Source organism: Monopterus albus, unplaced genomic scaffold (assembly GCF_001952655.1).
Source record: "Monopterus albus unplaced genomic scaffold, M_albus_1.0 scaffold27.1, whole genome shotgun sequence".
Taxonomy (NCBI): Eukaryota; Metazoa; Chordata; class Actinopteri; order Synbranchiformes; family Synbranchidae; genus Monopterus; species Monopterus albus.
This window is the reverse complement of record NW_018127907.1, coordinates 83,046-108,045: the sequence shown is the minus strand read 5'-3', so window position 1 is coordinate 108,045 and position 25,000 is coordinate 83,046. Positions and strand designations below refer to the sequence as shown.

At 42.1% G+C, this 25,000-nt stretch overlaps 1 protein-coding gene across 1 annotated transcript in view; it reads right to left on the bottom strand.

Annotated features, from left to right (window-relative positions):
• The window catches only part of efnb1 (ephrin-B1), a 60,541-nt gene that overhangs the window by 7,423 nt on the left and 28,118 nt on the right, over positions 1–25,000 (bottom strand). The window contains exon 3 of the mRNA XM_020595568.1: positions 3,939–4,031. Coding sequence (XP_020451224.1) covers positions 3,939–4,031 — 93 coding nt within the window. The remainder of the gene's footprint in view (positions 1–3,938; positions 4,032–25,000) is intronic.

The window sequence follows — 25,000 nt, the reverse complement described above, 5'->3', positions numbered from 1 at the left end:
TGGCCCTTTTTCAAATAGTTACTGGGTTAGATGGACACATTATACATCAAAAATTCCACCCACAGAAATACATTTAAAAGTAGTAGCAGCTGGGCTAACAGCGTCTATTCTAACAAGGTTTTTAGGGCACACTGATTGTGAGTGACAGCTCGCTTTGGACCGTTTTGGGAAATGAGTGCAAGGCTCTAGCGAAGTTGAGGAACAGCCGGCGGCCACAGAAAGAGACATGGGCTGAGAGGAACTTTCCTAGAGTGTTCCTCGAATAAGACATTTCCCTTCAACTTCCATTAACATGAGTTCAGGGATTTGGTTGTTTTTTTTTTCTCATCGTTAATAGTTTCGAGTCAAAGTCTGTGTTGCCCACACCCATGCAGCTGTGTTGTCATTTGTTGGTGGTGTTGCAAGCGCTGATGCTGAAATTGACCGACATGAAAAAATAATGCGATGCCTGTCAGTTTCCAAGGTGGTCATGGGTATTTTTCACTGTATCTGCTGAATTTGTTCAGGCCTTGCTAGCATCAGCAGCTTGTTAGCTTCTATTCTTCCACTGACTGCCAGGATACACTGCTGTCATCCCACTAGCTAACAATCAAACATGTGCACACACATTTGCAGACATATCCAACACACATACACACGCACATACACACACACACTCCTCAGCAAATCTCTGTTTATTTTTGACAAGTTGAGATCCAGCTTTTAAACTGGAATTAGATCATTGTGGCGAGCAGATGTTTCGGTCAAAACAAGCACACTGAGGATGGGGAGCGTGGTTCCAGAGTAACACATCTGTGTACTATAGCCTGTCAAATCCAGGATATGGACGTCCCCATATCTGTGTCTAAAAGTGAAATGCATGATGCGAACCAAATGTTGTGCCCAAGGATATCCAAACAAAGTTCACTTGTTTACTTCCAGCATTTTTAGATGACTTACCCCGACCATGCACCGACGTACCAGTTTCAAACATATTTTTATTCTGTGATTAAAGTTTAAGAATTGGGCTGGGAAACTGCTGAGGAAAATCAGACGATGAAGTGGAGTCAAGTTTCTTAGTCATTTCTTATTTACAGTTTCTTATTATCTCATTTTCTACACTATTTGCACAAACTCTATGTATATAAAAATATTTATTCAACAATGCTGTATATGACTAACAGAGGTGGGCAATATGGTATCTTCTACTGCAGTATATGTAATTTTAAATGACATTGAAATACATCGTGATTCAGTTGAGACACTAACCAGATGGGAATCAGGGAACTGCAGTGAAGACAAAAATCCTGTAAATCCAATAGTGCAGTCCATGAAGCAGTCCTGCTTATTGATTCAATGCAATATTGCCTGCAATGACCTAATACAGCTAGAGCTATGAAGGTACAGTTGGATCAGAATCAATGGTATAAAACTATCTTTGACATCAGTATTATCAACACATGAGTCATGAACTAAATAACTGCTGATTTGACAATGACAGTTAAAAGTATGAGTCATGAACTAAATAACTGCTGATATGACAATGACAGTTAAAAGTTGAATGTTATTGTGTTAGTAGTTATCCTGAACTTATTTCCTTTGAGAGATTCGTAGGGCATAAGACCTGGCAAAGTGTAAGTTCCACGATTGTAATGAATGATGCGACGACCAAAGAATTGGTGCTGATGCTTCAGTGCTGTTGCTATGGTAACCCGCACACAGAAGCCTAGAGGTGTGTCCAAAACCACCTACTACACAGGAGCGTACATTTTTCTGTTGAATGTCTACTACTCCAGTAAAAGTGCAGAAGGTGCTGCAGCCTGTCCACCATGTAGTAAGCACAACTTCAGACATGCTACTACGCGGTCATCTTGTCTCCAACTGATGCCGACGTGACAACACACCAGTCGCTCATTTTTCATTCTTTCATTATAGCAGTAGCGTAGCTGTCACTGGTCACTAACAAGTGTTAGAGAGGGTAAAATGTATTTTGGCAAAGGACTTGAGCCTAAGCGTTATATAACCATCACAGTGTTCATCTTATCAGGTACAGTATAGGTTACTGAATAATAATACGTGCACAACGGCTACAGCTCTGCCTGCTAAGTACAGCTAGCTAGCTGGCATGTTAGCAGGTCACCACATCTCAGAAAATGTTGGAGAAAATTTCTAAATTGGCATTACCTGGATAGACTGACCACATATTTGAAAACTAGACAGTAATTTTCTCACCTGAAAAAAATATCAAAATTTAGTAAAGTGACATAACAGTCCTAGGATGAAAAGTATAACAGCTTTGAGCCTGCCCTGCCTCCACTGTGGGATGATGTCCCTCCATACTACGAAGTTATGTAGGCCATCAGGGTACTACTTGCGTACATATTTTATGTTGAAGGAATTTTTTTCAATAAAGAATAGCACTGTTTCCGTATGTCCCGTTCAAATACATGGAGGAGATGCGCGATGAGGCAGCACTTTGCTGTGCCTCTCGGTGGATCGTGTAATCCTCACAAACTGTATGCGATGCAAATAGTGTGTCGCTGTCCCTCTATATATCGCAAATAAAATGCTTTCAAACACTCTGATTATATGCTCTGCCTTGCCATAATCTGGATAATGTATAAAATGTAGTTCTGTAACGTGTTTAGGCTGCAGATTAACCATAAAACCCAGTAAAAAAGTTACTCGGTGAGGCAAACAGTACGCCTGCCTCAAGGCAGAGGGCACTAGTGAGCCCACAGTTTCTTGCGCTACCTACAATCTTCTTCGTTCTTGTTTATATTTCCTTTACAATCCGCCTTATCAAAATGGAAGATTACATTTACAAGATGAGAAAATTCGCAAATCTAGACTTTCGATCAAAACATTTTTGACAGTCTGGACACTTTTGTCCAGAAGGATCTTCTTTATTGAAAACATTTGTTTTAATATTGGATTCGAACGGTAAAAGGGTTTGTAATACATACCAGCTGACAAATGGATTTCGTGTACAAGTAAAGGTAAGACCATAAACTTTTATTATTTCTAGTTAGAAATAAGCTCAACTGGAATAAATTTTAACATCAAATTAAATATGGGTCACGTTTGTGTGAAGATAAACATAACGCATTGTCAGTTAACAGACAATTTGTTAACGGTTCATTTGTATTTGTAAATCTGACTGTAAAAGAGTCAGTGCCTCACCAGCTGTCAACCTCACCGCATGTCACTGATTTGGACATACTTCTTCTCTCACATACACATTTTAATGTAGTTGGCAAGTAGGCTATTTCGGATCCACCCTAGATCATAGGTGTGTGTTTAAGGCAAGGTTAATCCAGACCTTCCATCCGATCAGAATACAGAACTTTCCCTGACCATGGTAAAAATTTCACTTTATAAACTGCCTCTTTTAGACAGTGATTCCGTTATATTAAGCTGGGCCCCCTTTATGGCAGCTTTACATTGAGCTATTTTTAAACACATAACTTATTTGTTTGTAGATATATATCATTAAATATGATCACAGAAATGTTACAATGTGCTATCAGCTATTCCTTTGTAAACCAGCTGTGGATGCTTCATGGGAGAAGTTATATTTGTTGACAAATACATTAATAAACACTTAAAAAGATCCATATATTTGCATACAACTACGTTAAAATTGCAAGGCAAAAGGAGTGAAAGACTAAACTAAAATTATTTGGTTTCGAACTTATTTTTAGCTTCTAATTACATTTTTGATTGAGTTAATTAACTTTTACACCAGAATTTCATAAAACGTTTTACACTGGTGACCAATTAATTGCTCTTAACACAACTTTACAGTTCTAGAGAGCGGATCCTGTCAGAGGCCGGTGGCGGACAAAGTCACGGTAGACACACATGGCGACAAATGAAAATGTCACACCAAAGTGAAACATGCCTTTAAGGCAGCAGCACCGTGTTGTGTTCTACATGTGAGGTGAGCGCACATTTACCTTGTCCGACTTTCATGATGACTTTCATGGCACGGCTCTTGCACACGCCTCCCTCCCGGTTCTCCAGGCCCTCGGCCGTACCGTTGGAGGTTGCTGGAGGAGGGGGAAGAATAAGATGAGGAGACAAAGGAGAGGTGTGATGGAGGGTAAAGGGACAAAAAGCAGGAGAACAGGAGAAAGAGGAGGAGAGAAGACGACACACTGGTTAATGAGTATGTCCATAACGCATAGAACTAATCAATATTTACGACAAGCACTGATTAGCTGTTCCAGTGATTACCCGTTCTCACCCTCAATCAACTGCCAGCTCCTCTCAACGGTATCTCTCATTAACACAATAAAGTGAAGTCAAATGAATGGAACAACATTAGAACCTAGTAAGGGAGGGTAGGTGCTTAGGTGGAGAGGAGGAACACGGTCAGACCTGTGTGTGTGTGTCTGTGTTTACTGCATAGTTTAGCAGTGAAGCCTGCCAGCGAGAGTTCCAGCTGCTTGCCAAGTCCTCGAGCAGCTTACTCCCTCTGAGCCACATGTGTCATTACTTGCTGGTAGTGCTGAGAGCTAAATGCCTCCATTAAAGTTTGTCGTCCAAGTGTGTGTGTGTGTGTGTGTGTCCATTTATATATTAGAGCATGCGTGTGCCAGCTTCTCTCCATTTGTTTTCAAGTGTGTGTGTTCTGCTCTGATTTGAGTGAGGAGCTCAGGGTCGAGGGTTGTTTATTCAATGTCACATTCACTTCAGACGCTGTGACACAATTGGCTGTCTATTTCAGGGCCCATGATAATGACCCAGGGAGACAGAGTGTGACTCTGACCTTAACACTGAGTGGCTAAGCTTAAGGAAGTCGTGTATGTGTGTGTGCGTGTACGCCTGTGTGGGCGCATGCGATGGCAGCTCTAATTTTGGAATTCCCCAAATGCTTTCCATCTCCGCTTAGTCTGCTGTTTTCACTTACTCCTTTCCTCTGAAACGCTTTTGTTTCTCTTCCTTACAATATCCCCTTTGGTCTCTCTGTGTTTTTTTTTCCACTCACTTCATTTAATTTTTTATCTGTGCCGACTCTAACCCCCCACCCCATAACTCAGTGGCCATCTCCCTGGGTGATTGCTTCAGATGGCACCCTCATTATGATGAGATAGTCTTGGAGAGGGTGCTTATCTAATGATGATACAAGCAGAGGCAGACTGCTACAGACAACGGGGTGGGTGGGTCCAAACAATGCACTTCAAACACTGAAATTCTTGCTTTGCTGACGTGATGTATCAATGTTTCTACATGAGCTTCCCCACTACTAAACTGATGTTATATCAAGCGGTGTAGAAATTGAGCTCTGCAGTTATGGAAAAGCTCATCTAGTTGATTCATGCCTTGTCATTCCTAAGCATTATTAACGCTGACATTCTGGTGCCCTGTGGGATTTCAGCTTTGTACACTGGCAAAATTGAAGAAAACTAAATAATGAATTCCACTAAAATTAGGTTACATTATCAGATCATACTCAGGCACTAAATTACAAAGAGAACCACAATATTTTGTTAGTGTGGCCGGAGTATGTGATAATTTGTGAAAATGACTGTGATAACATTGTGTCAGGAGCTCTTCGGCGCTGTAGACTCAACACGAGCCACTGAAAAAAACATGCAGGGTCAGCGGCGCTGAGCGCAGCACAGAAACAAAAAAAAAAAGTTAAATTTACGTAGGACATTAATGTGAATGAACACTCAAGGCGAAGCGACTCGTGTGATTTATGTAAAGTCTTTGCAGGGAGCATGTCTCCGGTAAAGGGAACATTCAGAGACAGTGAGGTGAGCAGGCCTGTTTCCAGTCTTAAAGGCACACTGCCCCGCAGCCCTAAATGTCCCAGCCGTTGCCACGAGTGCTAACCTCATCCTGCCATTTTCCACACAATTTCTCCTCTTTTTTCAATTTTGAAACTTCCAGGGCAAGGTTATGCAAAAAATGAGCTCTTTGAAGATCAAGCTCAAAGGAGCTTGAATACTCTGACTAAGAGTGAGCGTCATGCTATGAATTTTATATCCACTCGGGGAGAGCAAATCTTCTCAGCGTTAACTTGCTTCTGTCATCTAAATTAACTATTCCTTCAGGCTGGCTGAACAGACTCGTGCATTACTGATGTGGCATGATGATAAGTTGGCCCTTCGAGGTTTTTGTTTAGGTGAACAACTGAAAGAGCTGGATTTATAAAGAGGTGATCACTTTTTATGTTGTTTGTATTCAGGCCATTTAAAATGTCAAATAATTCAGTGTCTTTAATGCACCACTAGAAAGTCATAATCCGATTAACCGTGTCCAATTTCAACCACATTTCCTTATGTGAATTCATCTTTAAGCACTATTGAAGACTGGAATGAGCTACACATACGACTGTGTGGTGAATCCTTAGAAAATAAAATCTGGCAGGCTGTTACTGTAGGCACCACACACTCCTGTGTCTGTTAACCCCTGCCTGTTATCAGTGTATTTACATCTATTATGTCAGAGTTCATTCAAAAAAAAAGATGATTGCCATCCACATTTGTCCAACTCCCTAACCCTACCCCACCACAAGGACCCACTGCCAGCTTTTTTTTTTATCTGAAAACCTCTCACTAACCCTTTTTCGTTCAGTTTTGCCTAGCTCTCTAACCCTCTGCCCCTCTCTTGTTTCATCCCTGCATACTGACGTTAATCCAAATCTGGATTTTCAGATATTAAAAGGCTGACGGTCATGTCGTGTTTTGGAAAGAGGAAACTGGGGAATTGGGTCTTCCGGTGTGTCTCGGCGGAGATAAAAACACAAGGGGATTTAGCAACGACAGGGCGAAGAACAAAGAAAGTCCCTGTCTGCTGCTAATGATTTAGTGGAACAAACCAGTTCAGAACATTTGCGGTCCAGAATACAAAAAGAAGTGGTCATTGCATGAAGGAATGTTGCTTTTTGTTTTTTATATAAAGCGGTCGGCTCCAGAGAGGGGGTTTTGTATGATTTAAGGCCCTCTTTGTGGGTGTGGATCATTGGCCACAGAGTGACTAGTGGGAGAACAAAAGATCTACAGCTGCTGAAGTCATAAGAGAAACCAGGTGCCAAATTTTGATGTTGGGAAATATCTACAGTACAATTGTATCAGCCAAGAGAAAGCTTTACAGGAAAATGAGCCTGTGACTACCACACACATAAAACACCACAGCTAGCACATTAACATGCATTTATGAATGCACACCCTTATACGCAAATGCATGCAGATTTCACAATGACATTCGGGGTGCGGTGGAAGGACTGCTCCCCGAGGTGCTACAAGGAGAAGAGTGGGAGATGTGTGAAAGACGCTGTGCTGACTGTCCGAGGCGACACGAGCTAATGCTATAGTGTGATGTGGCTGTCTATATTTATTCTCGGGTCTGCTAAATGAGGTCACTCAGGTGGTCCTGCTGTTTTTTTTTCTCCATCATGAATCATCTGCTGCTTATTATTCCCATCCAGCCTGGGGAGGGGCTGCTTTCATACAGCGTAAAGGGCCGTGTGTACATGTGTGCATGTGCTCCAGTGTCTATGCCTGAGTATGCATGCTCGCGTGTGCAATTTCTGCCCGAAGCACCGAACGAGGGGACAGACACAGTCCATGTGACAGACAGAGAGCAGGCTGTTTAATGAGAAAGTGGATGAGAGGTGACATTCATTGGCTACCTTTCACACACCGCCCCATTCTCCACAGCATTCAGACTTCCACTTAGACAAGCTGAGCAGGTAGTCACAGTAACCACCAGTAATAATGTCTACATTTTCCACACACACAAAAAAGATAAATACATAAACAGGCACAACCATGGTCTGATCACTCACACTTCCCTTCATCAAGAAAAAAGACCAGCACACAGAGCTGTTTCATCCACATCAGGCAAAGCAGGAGGCTAAACACAGCCTGTCAGGTGTGTGTGTGTCTGTATCAAACAGAGCATCACACCTGAAATAGCTATTTCTCATACCTGCAATATTCCTATCTCGGTTTTTGTTTACATTAGCGAATCAGAGTCAGAGTGGGGAGAAGGAAAAGAGCCTATTTGCACAAAATATTTCACTCCTGAATGAGCACAGAGAGGGTTAGATTAGGTTTATGGGCCTGATTCCAGAGATAACCCTCCCCAGCAGATCTGGCATGTGTGCATGGCCAGGCACATGTACACACATACATACAGTGAGGCTGGCAGACTGGAATAATACTGGGAGATCTGGATGTTTGCACTTTGAACCTTTTCTAATCCTGAGTATTAGGGCATGGCTAAGGCCTGATTATGGCAGAATGAAATGGATCTAAATAGACAATCCCAGCCCATCAGCCCTCCATTTCTTTGTCCTAGAAATAGAAATGGAAATCAGCAATCAACCTCCAACCTCTCTCTTGCATCTCTCCCATGTAGCCTCCTTTACAGGTCTGGCATCGTCAAAGAAAATCCATTCAGACTCATCCTATCATCTCAGATGAATTAGGTGTTCAGTTCAGCCAACGTTGTCTCCTCATATTTCTTTTCAATAATAAAAACTGGCAAACAATATAAAATAGCCATGTCTTCAGTGCTACTGCCACACATTTTTCACGCTAGTCTGAAAATTCAATATTGGGGTTAGAATAAATGTGGTCTTGAATAATGTGCATGGACACAGCTGATTTTCTCATCTTTGGGTTCGGCAACGGTACTTTTATTCCCAGTTGTTTTTTCCAAGCATTGTCATGTAGCAGCTATAATATTACCACATGCAGCATGTTGCCAGGATCTGCTTTGCTGCATGTATGGTAAGCAGGTAGTAGCACTGGTGTCAAGGTTTAAGGTGGTTAGCCATCTAGCGAACACATCTGTTGCTCAGCTCACTGCTTCAGTATACAGCCAGAGGGGGAGCTCCTCTCCTGTGTCCCGATTAGATGGCTCTCTCACACACGCACATACACATGCACGGCTGCACAAGCACAACTATAACCACACTAGAAATGGTAGCAAAAGAATATACAGACATGTAAGCACTTGGACCCACAGAACTGAACACACACTGAAGCTCACAGAAACTGGCTGCCTGTGTAGCCAGAAGATCAGGCAGGACTTAAGAGCTCCTCCAGCACCAAAATTACAGGGTACCTCTAAATCCTCCCAGCAGAGAGCACTATGGGATAGCACAGGGTGGGTGGTGCTGCAGGGGGGTGACAGATGAAGGTGAAGTGGAGAGGTGTGAGTTGGGGTGAGGTGTTTAGAGAGGGAATGGAAACAGGAGTGCAGGTTGGACCTTGACCTGGAGAGGGGCAGAAGAGATTCCTTCTTTTTTGAAGAGGAGAGAGAGTGCAAGCAGGGGAGGAGTGAGACTTGATCTGTCTGAAGTTTGCTTGCATGTCTGTGTGAGGTGTGTGTGTGTGTGTGTGTGTGGAGAGGGTCGTGCATGCATATATCTGTGAGGGAATATGGAAGGAGGTGATGAAGTGAGGAGTTGAGAGGAGGAGGAGGAGGGAGAGAGCTCAGTTTGGAAAGAAGAAGAAGTGGGAGATGATCTCTGTGAAACAGAGGAAGCATATGTGTGTGTTGGAGTGTGTGCATATGTGCGTATGTGAGCATGTCTGCCAGCTTGCTTCTCTCTCACTCACTCACTTTTTCTCTGACACTTACCCCTGGGTCTCTTCTAGTGTGTGTTGTGGAACAGTGTGCATGTGTGTGTGCATGCTGAGACAGTGCATGAGTGTGAATTTGGATGTCCGTGTGTGTGTGTGTGTGCGTGTGGTCCTTGTAGCTCAGTCACGACATGCCCAGATTACTGAGCCACCAATGGTTGGGCATTATGGACTTCCATGGCCAACAGCACTGGGCTGGTGCTTCAAGACTACTTATGACAGCTTTTAACCTCTGCAGAGGACCTGTCAGCAGCTCCCAAAGTGTCTGTGTGTGTGAGTGTGTGTGCATGCCTGTACAACACTCACAGCCTGCAGACATAGAGAGCTTCTGCATCATTTAGCTGTGAGTGTCTATGTGTCCCCTCTCCAGTCGGTGCTGCACTTTTCCACTCCCCATTTCCCAGCTCAGCATGCTGCAAAACTCCACGCTCCTGTACATAGCACAGAGCGTCCCCATGTGTCCATGCACACACATACACATACACAAAGACAGAGAATGATATTGTCCTATATGCATGAGCACAAGGAAACACACGACACAGCCTGCGCACATGGGGAGTTTTCCCATACACACAGACACAATTACACACAAACAAACAAAAGTACACACACGGCGCAGGCCGTCTGTCAGATCAGTAGGAGATAAAGGATGCAGAATAACAGGAGGACCTTGGGGAGCGGAACAAGTCATCTGTCTCAAACAGGAACAGACTGAGCATACTCCAACACAACAGATGTAGACAGACTCATCTTAGAGCACACTGCATCCTAAACCTTTCTCCTGCACTCCAGGCCTCTTTTCCACACACACAAAAAGAAACCAACACAGACTAAATGAAGGAGGCCTGCTCAAAATGTGCATGCACACTTCTTAGCCAAAACTCACATGTTCTGACAGGTGTGCATGTGGGTGGGGGGGCAGACCATAGAACTCTGACCATGGACGGGTGGTGGTGGGGGGCTCAACAGCTCATAATACTATAAGCTGTTGTATATACTATTAAAGTTATGAGACGCACCGACAGAAGCCAAAGCATCCAATAAAAAATTCATAACCACACTGACTGTAAAATTCAAGCCTACCTCAGCTCTGCTGTTTCCAAAATGGAACATTTTTAGATATTAGCTAGTTCAACTTTACCAGCTATTTTAGCTATAATTCGTTGTATGGAGTAGCTGCCAGTAGCCCACACAACCCTCCCTAATGACAGAGTAGCTAATTGGCTGTAATGGTTCTTTTCACCGATATCATCAAGTTACAGCCACAGAAAAGCTCAGCAGTTTTACACAAGCCATGTGCAGAGTAAAAAGGTTTAAAACAGCCTGAAGGAACGGCCTGCAGTAACACTTACTGCTTCAGATGACCAGGTTGTATACAACTCAAAATCCAAAAAAGTCAGGACGGTATGTAAAATCCAAAGTAAAACTAATAATAGTGATGTGTAAATCATCTGAGCCCTGTATGAGATTGAAAACAATACAGCAGCACACTATTTGATGTGGTACACCATGTTGTGTTTTAGTTTTGATTTTACATACCGTCTCAACTTTTTCTGATTTGGGATTGTTCATCTAAATGCACAGGGTCAACCACAACAGGAAGAAAAAACAGACACTTGTTATTTTTCTTGTCATTGTCCATCAAATGGATGATTATTTTTAAAAACCAGCACAGCCCTTGTGGGCATGCACATTAGCACACTTGAATACACAAAACTAACAGGTGAACAAACATGCCATGAGAGTTACACTAACGAAAACACCCAGTGTGTACACACGCCGCACACTTGCTTCTGAACTCCCCCCTTAGACAGTGCATCATTTGACTATTAGTAGTTGAAATGTTGTGTGTTCAGAGAAATAAACAAAAGGGAAAGCCGGAACCAGTGCTTCACCTTTCTGTTGGTCAGATGCTAAAGGGTAGAAGAGATGCAACACATGCTGAGGCACACACACCCTTACACACAAGCTGAGCAGCTAAAGGTTAATATTGTTCATGTGGGTGTTGATGAGTTACTGTTTATTTCAGTCTTAACCAATGTGTGTGTGTGTGTGTGCAAAGGGCCAGTTTATGTGTGCAGTGAACAGTGAGTACACAGAGTTTCAACTTGTTAAACACAGTTACACAGTGTTTCATTAATCCATCACTGGCCCAGTGTTACCACAGAAAATAGTGGGCGTGATTCCCACACTTATCGAGCAACTGCCCATAAATCCAAATCAACAATCAGTCAACGTGACTTCTTCTACTCCCGTATTCCTGTTCTTACTTTGATCTAACAGATAGCTCCCTCCCTAGTTTCTGATCCACCCTCATCTGTTACAAGGACCTTCTGTTATGCTGACTGATTGCAACCTGCTGCTACTTCACAGCCATATCCTTTGGTCATGCCCAGGGATAAGAACATTCTGGGAAGTTCTACACAAAGAAATTGAGCATATTATAAATGTTTAATTCTTTATTAACCATCACTCTATAGTGGGAGGGATGTCACGAGAAACGGTGGACAAAAGAGACAAGTGTCTGTTGAGAATACAGAGAGTTTTGCCTTGAAATGAAATATTCAGAAATGACTGAAAAATATTTGCTTTAAATTGAGATAAATAACGAGTAAATTCAATGTAAAATAAGTGGAAACCTTTGTTTATATAAAGAATATGGATGACATATTTAAAATATATAAGCTTTGTTTAGTTATATACACACAGGGTCAGGAAATTCGCAGTGTCATACCAATGTAGTATCATTTGGCTTGCTGATATGGATAATATTAATTAAATGTGAACCAGTGGAGGAGTTTTCCTATGATACAGCCTGAAGACCGGCAGCGATGCCTTTGACAAGAGGCTCGGCAACCGTGCCAACTAACTTAAATTATGTATATGAGTTGTTTCTAACCTTTTCAGCTTGTGGGCCCTTAGTCATTGGGAAAACACTCTGCAAACAGTCAGAAAAATAACAGAAATAAATCTTTTCTTTCTTTCTTCTTCCCCTTTAATCATTGTGTGACCCCTAGGTTCTTTCTTGGGACCACATGTCAGGTCCCTGCTCACAGGTTGTGAGTCACTGGGTTTAAGGCATCATTCTGCACTTTTTTGGTATTTCAAAGAGCCAATTATTTGACAGGCTGTGGAGGACAAAGTTGTGGTGGGTGAATCATAAACCTGTGATATGTCAGAAAAGCAAGCAACAATTTTTACAATGCTATTTCCATTGAAAAGAATCCTCCTTTTCCTACTCTTCCCACATCACACCACTGTTTCACAGGGCACAACGCTGATCCCTGAATATCCAGAACAGGGGAAACACATTTTAGTAAAATGTATTGAAAGCCATTTTGCCCCAAAGGCAAAACATTCCTCATACTCAATAAATAAGCCTTTAATACAAAACAATCTAGAGTGTTCTGAGCACCTTATTGGTTGAAGAGAAGACAGTGCTGTTATCCCATTAGTGTTACCATGAAAAAGTCTTTGTATTAAGCTCAGTCCAATCTAAATCCCCTCAAAAGCATCCGGTAACATCCATATTAGTGGGTGGTATTGGTACTGTCAGCTGGCACAAGTGTAATCAGCCAAAAGACGCACACAGAAGGCCCCTCAGTGAGCTTGTTCCTCAGCAGGAGGCTCATTAAGGTTTTCATCTTGCTTCATTTACACTGATAATCCCATGAGGTGAACCAAAGTTCACTCATGGGATTCCAACAGATGATAAAAGTGATCCTCTCTGTCTTTTCTCTGGCCTTTGTGGTCATCTGTAGGGATGATATGGGACTCTGGACTCCAGAGAGGAGTCGCCCTGCTCGATGTTAAAGTCCACGAGTCACAAATCAGCCTGTGCTGCCTGATAAAAGAAGAGCTGGGCAGGAGTGGAATGCAGTGGGAGATAGTAGTGGCATGTCAAAGGCCATCAGGCTGCAAAAAAATCGAGACTGCCTAAAGAGCTAATCTGTGAGCAAACTCCCCCTTAATGGAAACCAGAGCCAAGGTCCTGGAACAAGTTAATGAACACGAGAGGCAGAGGACAAAATATCCTCAAGAGAAGTTGTCGCTCGGGCTGGTGCATGTAAGAAATGTGCTCAGGGGGACTGTGTGTGTTTCTGTGTCCATTTATGCAAATGTATTTGATGGCTAAATGTGGCTTGTCTATGTCTGTGTGGAGCTCCTACACTGTGTCCATTCATCCTCTGTGGAGAGAGGCCCTTCATTTTCACTGACCTTTTCAACTGGCCCTCCAGAAGAGAGTTATGACAGCTGAGCCAGCCCTGCGTTCCTTGGCACAGTACCACATATCAGGGATGGAAAACAAACAAATAAACAAACAATAACTGTTACCGCAGACTCGGCTCTTACAAGCTCAAATAAGGAATGCCAAACAAACCCACTGAGGTATTCTCAGTAAGAGGGAACAGCGCAGAGATGCAACGTGCGAGGACAGACAAGGTGAGCATTATGGCTCATGCAAGAAAACCGCCTTCAGGCTAATGAAGCTGCCTGCCTGATGATTAGGTCAGAGAAAAACAAAGAGGGAAAAATTAAAGACTGCAGCCAACATTTTCTGATGTAGATTATTTTTTGGGTTAACTAATTCACTGTTTAGCCTATAAAATGCCAGAAAATAATAATAACAAACAATCTCCCAAAGCTCACAGTGGCTGGCCACTTTCCAAATGTCCAACCACGAGTCCAAAACCCAAAGATATTCCACTCTCAGTAATATAAAACAGAGTAAAATTACAAAATCCTCACATTCAAGTAGTCGCATCAATCAAATGATTTTTTCTTGATTAATTCCTCAAACTAATAACTGACTAATCATTTCACCACTAAAGAGATTGTAGTGCAGAGAGACAGTAAAGACAGTGAGACGGACTGAGAGAAAGAAACCGAGCCACAGGCAGAGAATGTACTTGTTATAGACGACAGAGCCCATGTCAGCCCATCTGTTGTCCGCAAAAACAAAATCTGCAAGATGCAGAACAAAGACAGTGACAGAGAGGACGGTACACAGGTGTGTGGGCGTGCGTGTGTCCCTGTGACTGTGCATGTGAGCCTGTGTGTCTAAACCCTGAGGGAATCTCCTGTACCTGCTAACATGGAGGTGACTGAATGAAGCTGACTGCAGTCATCATGGGACCCGAGTCAATGCACACATGGTGACACAGAATCTGTGTGATATATTACAGATGGAAGGTCTTATGCAGCTGATGTGTAGAGCGCCAGATCTCCGTGCGCAGCTCCAAACTACAGCGAAGGCTTCAGAGGCCATACTGCAACACAAGGAGCAGGAGAAGAAATGCGTTTTTCCTCCCTTCCCCTGTTTTTCACCAAAACCCCAATCAGAGAGCACAGCAGACCACAGAGAAAATTCAGCTGATTACATCGTAATGCCCACAAAGCCAGCGGCTGACACACATATACAAACGTGCACTCACACACACACTGATTACATCCTCTCTGGTGCTCCTCTCTCCTCATCCCTGGTATCGGTTACACAGTAAAGCCACACTGATCGAGGGTCAGTGTTTTTCAGCGCAGGGTGGAGAAAGAGTTCGGCTGCTTAACCTCTAGTCCGCAGGCGGAGAGAAACTGAAGCCGTGGACTCGTGTGCCCCCAGCACAAATAAACAGCTACAACACAAAAATGTCTGGCAGACTCGAAACAATTTCCTGAAGGATCTGTCACTGTGCAGGAGACATGGGGAAGCGAGGGAGGAGAGGATAGGGTGGTAAGATCTAAGGAAGAGAGAAAAGAGGAGGAATGGCCACGGCAGAGGGAGAGAAAGATTAAGTTGCACAAGAAAAAAAGGAGACAGGAACAGCAAGAGGGTTTGGAATGGGAGGTAAAATTGTTCCACTGCCATCTACAAAATCATCAATTCTCTGCAGAGCAGCCTGAACTCAAACACAACACGTATTTGTTTGAAGACATGAAGCATTCTTTTCAGCATCCATCCATCCATCATGGCACACATGCACAAACTCTGACAGCACACAAATTCATACTCACGGGAGTGCTGAGTGAAAATACCTTGTGCTCAGCCGAGCTACAGTTCTCTCGGATGTGCATTAACAAATGCCCACTGCATACAGCAGCCTCTATTATGCAAGTAAATCTGTGCAGAGGATGTGTGTGTGTGTGTGTGCTTCCACATTCTGTTTTGTGTGTCTATTTGCATGCTAGTATCAGCTTATGAGTATATATATATATATTTGCATTTTCTTATGTGGCTTTGTGCTTATTTATGCCTGTGTGTTTGTGCACACACTCGCCTCTTGTATGTTTGCCTGCTCCTGTTACTGTGTTTCTGCGCCTGTGGTCATGCTGGAATGGAACACAGACATTTTGCCACCGAGCTGAATTCATAGAAACGGGCTTGGTCGTGGCCTGCAGAGCAGTATTTAGACTGTGTATTTATGCGTCGGACAACCACAGTAATCTCTATCACCGCCTTGTGATTCGTTTTGTTTGCTTTTTTCTGCACTGATTCGATTCCATCAGGAAGCTCCTCTTTCTCTCTTGCTCCGCAGAAATGTTCACGCCATCCCTGGTCAAAATTTCATCAGCCACCCCTCATCGTAGCTGACCAAGCATGCAGTGGTTTCCATAACAAGGATGTGACACTAAAACTAACAACATCTATAATTATACATCCATATTTCTCCAATGAGTTTGTGTAAACAAGGCCAGGCTCCAGCTCAGGGAGGTGGACGTCTTGGCAGGCCCCGGCTGAGGGTGCCACTGAATGGCTGTCAGAAAACAAAGCCATTTCAGATTGTGCCTTGGAAAAGAGAAACCACTGTTCTAGCAATGGTGGAGAGGGAGAACGAGCTCCATCTGACAGACAGAGGGGCTGTGATTTGAGCTGAGCTATTGGCCGGAGAAGAAAGACACTGAGAATATGTGTTGCTGGCAAAGCAAAGGACAAACAACCTCAGACATCTCTGATGGAAAAAGAAATTAGCATTTCCAGAGTGTTTTAGATTGTGGGCTGCCATTGTTTTATCCTGCACTTGTGTGGTTTTCTTTTTATATAGCAGCGCACAATCATTTGGTACCTTATGGACAATGATTCTCATCTTGTTGTGTCCTACATTTACTTTTCTTATTCACTACGGACCCTACACTAAACATACCGTAGAGGTCTTGAGAGGTTCTGTTTCCTTTTGTCCATAGCTATTTTAGGGTTGCAAAACCACATAAATAGTTTGTGAAGAGCAGATGGAATTAACGAAAACAAGGAAGTTAGTTTCAACAGTCGAGATAGCTCATAGCAAAAAAGATAAAAAAAGAGTCATTCAGCAAATTAGTTTGTGTCAGTTGAGATGAGGAAAACGAAAACAAAAATCAACAGCGTTGTTGTTCCACAGAGTTAGTTTTGTGGTCTCTTGTGGTCTTTGTGTTGAGTGGAGATCTAAGGTATCGGTTAACAAAACTGACTTTTACACAGGCTTCCCACAGACACACACATAAACAACCTCCAAACATGAGAGTGTAATAATGGAAGGAAAGAAGGATGGTTAGAGGAGCGGGAGCGAGGGATGACATAGTAGAAGAGAGAGAAGGAGGCCTCGCACCCTGATAAAATATTCTAACGAGATAAGCGCGGAGCCGAGCTGTGGGGGGGGTGAGTGTCTGCGTTAGGAGATACATGGAGCAGACTAATTGAGATGAATACATGAATATATCAGCTTCATCTAGCAGTGGCGGGTTCAGCTGTAACCAATGGTTACCATTCACTTGTACAGCCGTGTGAGCAGCCCTCCCTCTAAAAGAAAGCCCTTGTGCCCCCCCTGCACCCCCCCACCCCATTCTAAACAAACTCCTCTGTAATAAACGAAAGGCAATAACCAGCGACAGTAACGCTGTGCCTGCTAACCCTCTGTGAATGAAATATCTAAGGGAGAAGTAGCAGAGGCAGCCCGGACAGATTTGCAAAGCAAGCAGAAAGTCATATATTACACTGGCACATAATAAACACAGGGCTATATTCACTCTCAAGGGGGAGGGGGTTAAATCTTCTTATCCCAGGCCATGTTGCTTCAGTGGTGCTAACCTGACCTGTTAGTAGGGTTTACTTTAAAAATGAAATCCATTAAGGCTTACTGATTCGCTGCTTAATACTCTAATCTGTAACATCAATGACAGCTACTCAGAGTCAGTCCGCGGGTGATTTTCTATGTGGATCCAAGTGTTAAAGCCCTTTTCTACTCGTAATTTACTGACTGGAAAATATGACATATACTGGAACAAAATTAATGACACCACAAAACTGAAACCACTGAAATGATAAATATTTACAGCAGCATCTCCTAGAATAACAAAAAACAAAATAACAAAAAATAATCATTTTTTAAATCCAATTATATACACTGTTTATTTAATCTAGAATAGATTAAAATGCTTATAAACAATACTGGTCATTATTTCAAATTTTGTAAGTGAATGTAATGTCCTCGATCCAATAAATAGGCACAAAACAATGCATTGTTTTGTTTTTGGCTGAAGACAAATATATGAGAGTCCATAAAAAAAAACTCTGCACAGTTTCTGTTGCTTGTAATTTAAATATTTCTGTGTGATTTTACAGAGGAAGGTTACCAGATGTTAACCGTTATGGTTTCTCAACAAACAAAAAAAAAAAGATAATTGAACTGCAAGTTAGCAGTGTGAGCTACTTGCATCGCTATAACCTGACATTCAAAATGCCTTTGTCTTTTTCAGAGCCTCTGACAAGTGCAACAGATTTTTGTTTTTTATAAGTGACTCAGACTTAATTATGGTAATATTATGTTAACTCTAAAAGATGACATTTAACACTTTTTTTCTAATCAAATTATTGTTGCTGCTCTGCATCAAATCAAGCTGTAAGGCTGTTAGTGTTTATATTTATTTGACACTGTACGAGTCTTCATTTCTATGTGCGCTCATCTTCCTCACTGGCATGTTTACTATGAGTAACTGCATGGGAGCATGCATATGTAAATATGCCCGAGTGTTAACATCCTCAAAAATGTAAGGGAGGGGGAGGAGCCTGTGATCTGCTGGAGCCAGGCCAGGGATTTCAAATTTGACCTCCAACTCTCTCAAGGGTATATCACAGGAGAAGAAAACAAACAAAATGAAAAGACAGAGTTGGATGCATATTGTCCAGTGACAGAGGATTGCTTAGGGCTTAGTGTTTGGAAGGAGGACTGCATAATCTGTTGCGCAAAAATAAACAGCAATACAGAAGGAGAGTATGAATGTCACTGATAAGCAACATCTCCTAAACTTAATCAGGTGTCAGGTTATGAGCACCACCAGAACAGCCCATAGTCCATCAGATACACTATATCCTTAGGTATTATTTCTCAGACCTGGGTCACTTTTGGAAACAGATCTGCAGTAACACTTTTTAAAATGTCTTCTAGTACTAAGATAGAGCTTGTTCAGCATAATGTTTTCCACAGAACGCCCTCCGGTCAACAAAAGATAGACAAAATGGGAGTCAGTGACAGTAACATTTGTACGCATTGTTCACTGAACACCACAGATGACCGCTTCCATGCCATTTGGCTTTGCCTGCCTGTTCAAACATTCTGGTTAAACATCATACACAAGCTCCCATTCTGGGTTGAAGAATTCCAGTCTCACCGTTATGCTTATTATCAGAACTTTTCTGTAGGTGATCTGCCAATTAATCATAAACATCCAGTTCTCATTGCCTTAACAGTCACTAAGAAAACCATTTTACATAACTGGAAAAGTCTAAGCAACCTCTCAGTGTCTCAGTGGCTCCACATATTATTAGAATATATTACAACTGAAATACTATCTGCAAATGCAAAAATTCAGGTTGAAAGGTTTCATCAATAAACATTTTTTCCTGGTTACACGAGTCTCTGTTTCACACTCAGACCTACCTACCGGTCAGCAAGCACATGTGGTCATGTACTCATATATACAAACTCAGTGTGTGCCAAGCTTAAGTACAGAGCATGTATAATTGGTTGTCTACATACTACACATCAGTTTTGTTATTATTTGCACGTGTGTGTTTTGGTTATATCTCCTTTGTACCTTCTTATACTTTCTCTGTCATTTTCCATTTTACTTTGCATTGCAAATGGCTTTCTCTGTACCTACTCTGTATTCTGTGTACTTCACTGTGCATCCAGAACCAAAAATTAAAAAAAATACAAATAAAAAAAAAAAAGGTCTGGGTCAGAAACCATGCTTAAATGACATGGAAAATAAATAGCATTTTCCATTTTCCAATTTATCCTTAAATAGTAAAGTGCTTAGCAGTTTCTCTGTTTCCAGGCTAAAAAAATTAAAAGTTTCACTGGATTTTACTGCAAATAAAAACAAAACAAAAAAAACAACTAAGTGATAAGAATGAAAACTTTGCCGTTTTCTGAAACAGGCAAAATGTATTTGACTAAGACAATCTTCTGGCGCTGAGACAACGTGTGCTCCGCTGCGGTGGGGAAGTTGGTGTGTGTCAGAGTCCATGATGGTAAACTGAGATGGAGAGTGACAGCTGTCAGAGGGGATCAGGCTTACCCTCCCTGCTACACAGGAAATCAAGGGAGAAGAGGAGTGCATGGTGACAGGCTGCCTCTGTTTCCTGCCTCATGGCCTTTCCCTTATAGAGAACTGAGACTCACCGGCACAGCTAACCACCGAAAACATATCACCGAGCAGTCATGGTACATTATTTCAATGAGGATTGAATGGGAGAGAAAATAGAAGGACTTTTTTCACTCCACTAGGGACATAAAGACTGCCTGTATATATACTGTATATGTGTGTGTGTGAGTACGTATGCTTGTCCCTATGCTCTCTCTCTTTCCAGCTCTGTTGCTCATTTTCTCCATTATATTTCCTGCTCCCTAAAAGCCTCATGTCTAAAATCACTTCTCCCCAGACTTATTCCCCTAAACACAGTGCAGCCATTTCCCTCACAAACAGCTCATTCCATATCCTGTGTTTAGACAATGGAATGAAATACAACCAGTTTGTTCACTCACGTGTATGTATCTATATGCGTGTGTGTGTGTGTGGGAACGTAGGGGGTCAAGGGGTGCTGATGGACAACACAGACTGGTGCTGGTCTGGGATTTAGATCAGTGCAGGCTTATCATTACTGAGGCCCTGCTGTGTTTCCGTGACCCCTCGCCCGTGAGTTCTGACCTATGACCCCCCCATGACTCCTGTCAGAGCCAGGCGGGGATGGACGGGAGTGAGTGGACAGGGTCCCCTGCAGTGAGACCAAGGCACAGGAGTCACACACAAACAAATATACACACATGCATGCCATTTGTTGTTTACTTTACCCCACACCTTTTGTTGCTTATTTACCCCATGGAAGGTGCAGAAGGATGGGCGGGGGAGGGAATGATCGAGAAGAAGATCCACAATAGCCGTGGAGGCCGAGTGTAGACAAGAAAAACCCGGCTGGAAGATTCACTGGAATGTCCACTCCCTATGTATCATCTTCTCATCTCAAACGGTGTCTGCCACGTTTCACCGTTAATCAGGTCAGATAAGCCGGGTCTTTACAGGCCAGGCTGATTTACATCGCTCTGCTGGCCGTCTGGACTGCATTCCCAGCAGAGATGGTGGGATAACACTCTCACATCTTCTGGGATAAGCTGGCCTAAAGGGGCCTCAACACACACACACAGTGGACTCTACTATACAGGAAATGTGTGTTTAGTACAGGTCCTCTGTGTCCCTCCCTTGCTCTCTCAAGAAAACACAACCGTTTTACACACATGGCCATTGTCTAAATGATAGATGAAGTCTGTCATGGCATAGACACAGGCTGCAGCGGAATAAATAAAACAAGCTTTTCTTGTTGCAAAGGATGACAACATAAACATAATAGCAAGACAAATCCTACATCCAATTACTGGTGATGTGAGAATGTTACAGTATATGAGAGTAATAATGATCCTCCATCAGGCCGGATCCTGCAAGACGTTTGTGGAGGAGATACAACTGGCTCCAGTTATGAGTTCACAGTCTGAAACACTATCTTTAACACTTGCACTATGCAGCAGAAACAGAAGAGAGAACTGTATCAAAGCAAATTCAAGCTACAGTGCAGTCAAGCAACACACATGTCACTAATAGAGTTAGGTAAAATGTTTATGATGTTATCAGGAGACAATATGTGGAGCAGTGCCGCTAACAGTCGGCTAGGAAAATTTCGAGCAGACGCTGAAAATGCCCAAGGTGTTTTCTAAAGACATGTGGGTGCAATAAAGCTCAAAGAAATATTTCTGAAAGTCCACATGATATGTTGCCCCAAATATTGTCGCTTGATAACATCACAAGCTTCATGCTTCCCTGCATTCTGGCTTTGAGGCAGAGTTCACAAATATCGATTGAACTGCTACACATCAAAAGAAAAACATATGTGAGATTTAATTTAGCGTGGAGTTTTCCTTCAGAGGGAGATGATATAAAGAAGATTTTTTTTGGGAGAATAAAAGATACTGTCACTTGGATTTATGTTTGGATGTGAGAAATGTTACTTTTTATCATCTTAAATATTTCAAAACTTTAAAAGCTATTAAATCATCTGAAGAAGCAATAGATTTCAATTTTGAAAAAATGCAATATGAAGAAAATAATTTTTTAAGAGTTTTATATATGTGTAAAAATGTTGAAAAATAGTTGAAGTAACAGTATTACACATTGCATCAGGCTTCGTAAGAGTACATTAGTGGCGGATCCCTTTTTTTTTTTTCTGTCAAATATCCCGTTTCCCTCTGTGCCAGCAGTTCTTGGGCAGACAGCTAGCTGCATGTTAGTCTAATCATTGCATCTCAGATATCAGGCTCATCTCTCATCATTTCATTGATTCAAAAGAAGAATCAATTGCAGATGTGGCAGAGTCCCCAGCTGACAGTATCTTCAAACTAGATCAACCACAACACATGTTATGATTTTAGCAAACTCTTCAAGTAATTCCAGGAAATGTGGGAAATGACTAAATTAAGTAAAAACTAGATAAGGCCTGAACAACATCTAGAATAACACTGTCTTCAGCATTATACACTGAGCTACAGTATGTTAGCTTCTGCAGCTATTGAGCTAACAGGAGAAGTAATTTCAGATGCCGTGTGCCCCCAGATGAACTGCAGCTTTGTGCCTGCCAACTTGTGGCTTAAAGGATAAGGCTGGCATTATTACATCATTTATCACTGTCAACAAATCATATAAAAACAACAACAATATATTAGTCTGTTTTGCAATACTTTCTGATTTTCCTGCCATGTCTGCAGCACCGTAAAGCCCATTTGTTCCAAGTGGAGACCATAATCTTTCACAACACATTACAAATGTAGGCTGTGTTTTCATTTTTATTTAAGCAACTTTCTTTTATTTTTATTTTATAACTTTTTTTTTTAACAATTTGGCACTGTCATTTTTACTGAAACAGAAGCAAACAATGCATTTGTGGGATACTATTTTTGGGAATTAATAGACTTTTACCTTAACAAGAATTTATGGTGCCTTGATACTGTATATGGGATTCATGCAAAATAAACTACAGTGCCCAGGTTCGTTGTAATGAAGGAACATGTCACCCAGTGTGACAGTGTCACTCATTTGTTTGTGTTTTTAATAGTTCTTTATGGAAGAAATTCCCTGCCAAACTGTTGGAGGGAGCACAAACCACATTTTGAGTGCTACTCAGTTTGCAACTCAGCATTTCAGAGTGTGTATTGTAAGCATGGAATCACATTTGAGATTATAGTCCCAACTATGTGCTGCGCTCATTTCAGAGTTTGTGCCCTCAGATTTCTCCACTGGGGTGTGTCTGAAAGTCTGTCAGCGCCAAAAGTTCTGAAAGCACACAAAACAAGTTCCAAGCGCTCTTCAGTTTGCAAATCAGAATTTGAGAGCACGCAGACATGGATTTGTAAGAAACAGATTTGAGAGAGAAGGAGGACAGAACAGTGTAACAATGTGACAATACAAATCCATGCCTACGCGCTCTCAAATTATGATTTGCAAACTGAAGAGCGCTTGGAATATGTTTTTTGCGCTTTCAGAACTTTTGGCACAGACAGACTTTCACACAAACCCCAGTGGAGAAATCTGAGAGCGCAGACTGAGAAACAAGTGCACGCATGACCAAGATTACGCTCTCAAATCTGATTCTGGGCCTACAAATAGGTGCCTGTGCGCTCTCAAATGTTGACTTGCAAACTGAGTAGTGCTCAAAATATGGCTGTCAAACATTTTGGTGGAGATTTATTTCCATACTTTTTCCACTTTCAGTCTATAATATTTTAACAACAACAAAATATCAGTGGCCTTTCTTGAAGGCAGCAGAGGAATCTACAACCCATCAGGGATGTCAGAGAGGTTTTGCTTTTACTAGAGACTTTAAACATTTTCAACTATATTTTAAAAACACAGTTAAACTAAATGCTGATCAACTCCTCTCTTCATGCTGAAAGATGATGCCTCTCCTCCCGTGTTTTATACCACCATTTTGGAGAAGAGCAAAGTACGCTGAGAGAACAGTGACTTGCTGAGACACAAACAGATGGTCCACCACTATGTCACGCCCATCTGCCACTAATGAAGTGAAGAGTAAAACAACATGTTTTGTTTCTGTTTGAAGTCTTGTTTGTGAGTTTGAAGGAGAGGATTTTGATGATGCCAAGCCTCTTCTCATGCTGGAAAGATCCCTGAGAAGGTTTTACAGTAATTTGGAGTAAACTGTTACATTATTCTTATTTTATCCTGTAACTACGCCATTTTACATTCTATTATTTGTTTCAGGTGTGGGCTGTAAATGTCAGCAATATACTGAGAGACACTGAGTTTGAAGCCCGGGTGCTCCTCAGCTCCCCAAAGGCCTTACCTCTTAATTTTCAGTGAGTCACATTTGACATACATTCATTAAATTAAACTACTGGGATTTCTCTGTGATATGCTGAATGGCTTTAAGCTTCATTTAATGACATCCTGAAGTGTTCAGCATAATGCTCTCACCACTGGGGACCATTGAGCCACCTTCACCTGCTCTGTAAGGGATGACATGGCCCTGTCTATCCTAACAGAGGTCAGACAGATGTGCCCCTATGATCTACTGGTGAACAGGATCAAGAGCTTCACACCAGTAGTGCTGAGTAAAATTGCTGATGTTGCAGTGGGACAGATTTGAAATGTTACAGCCCCAGAGTGTGGGATTACTTCAACGTGGCGGTAACTGAGGTGCACCTGACACTCAGTACAAAGACAAGCTCTGATGTGGAGCCACCAGCTTTTTTCGACATTGCATCCGTTACTGAAACTCAGGTCAGAGAGGATGGTAATAAAAAACTCAGACCCAAACACAGAACCAGATTCTGCTGTTCTCTGGCTCTTCCAACCCCTCTGGCACATCCTGTAGGCATTCC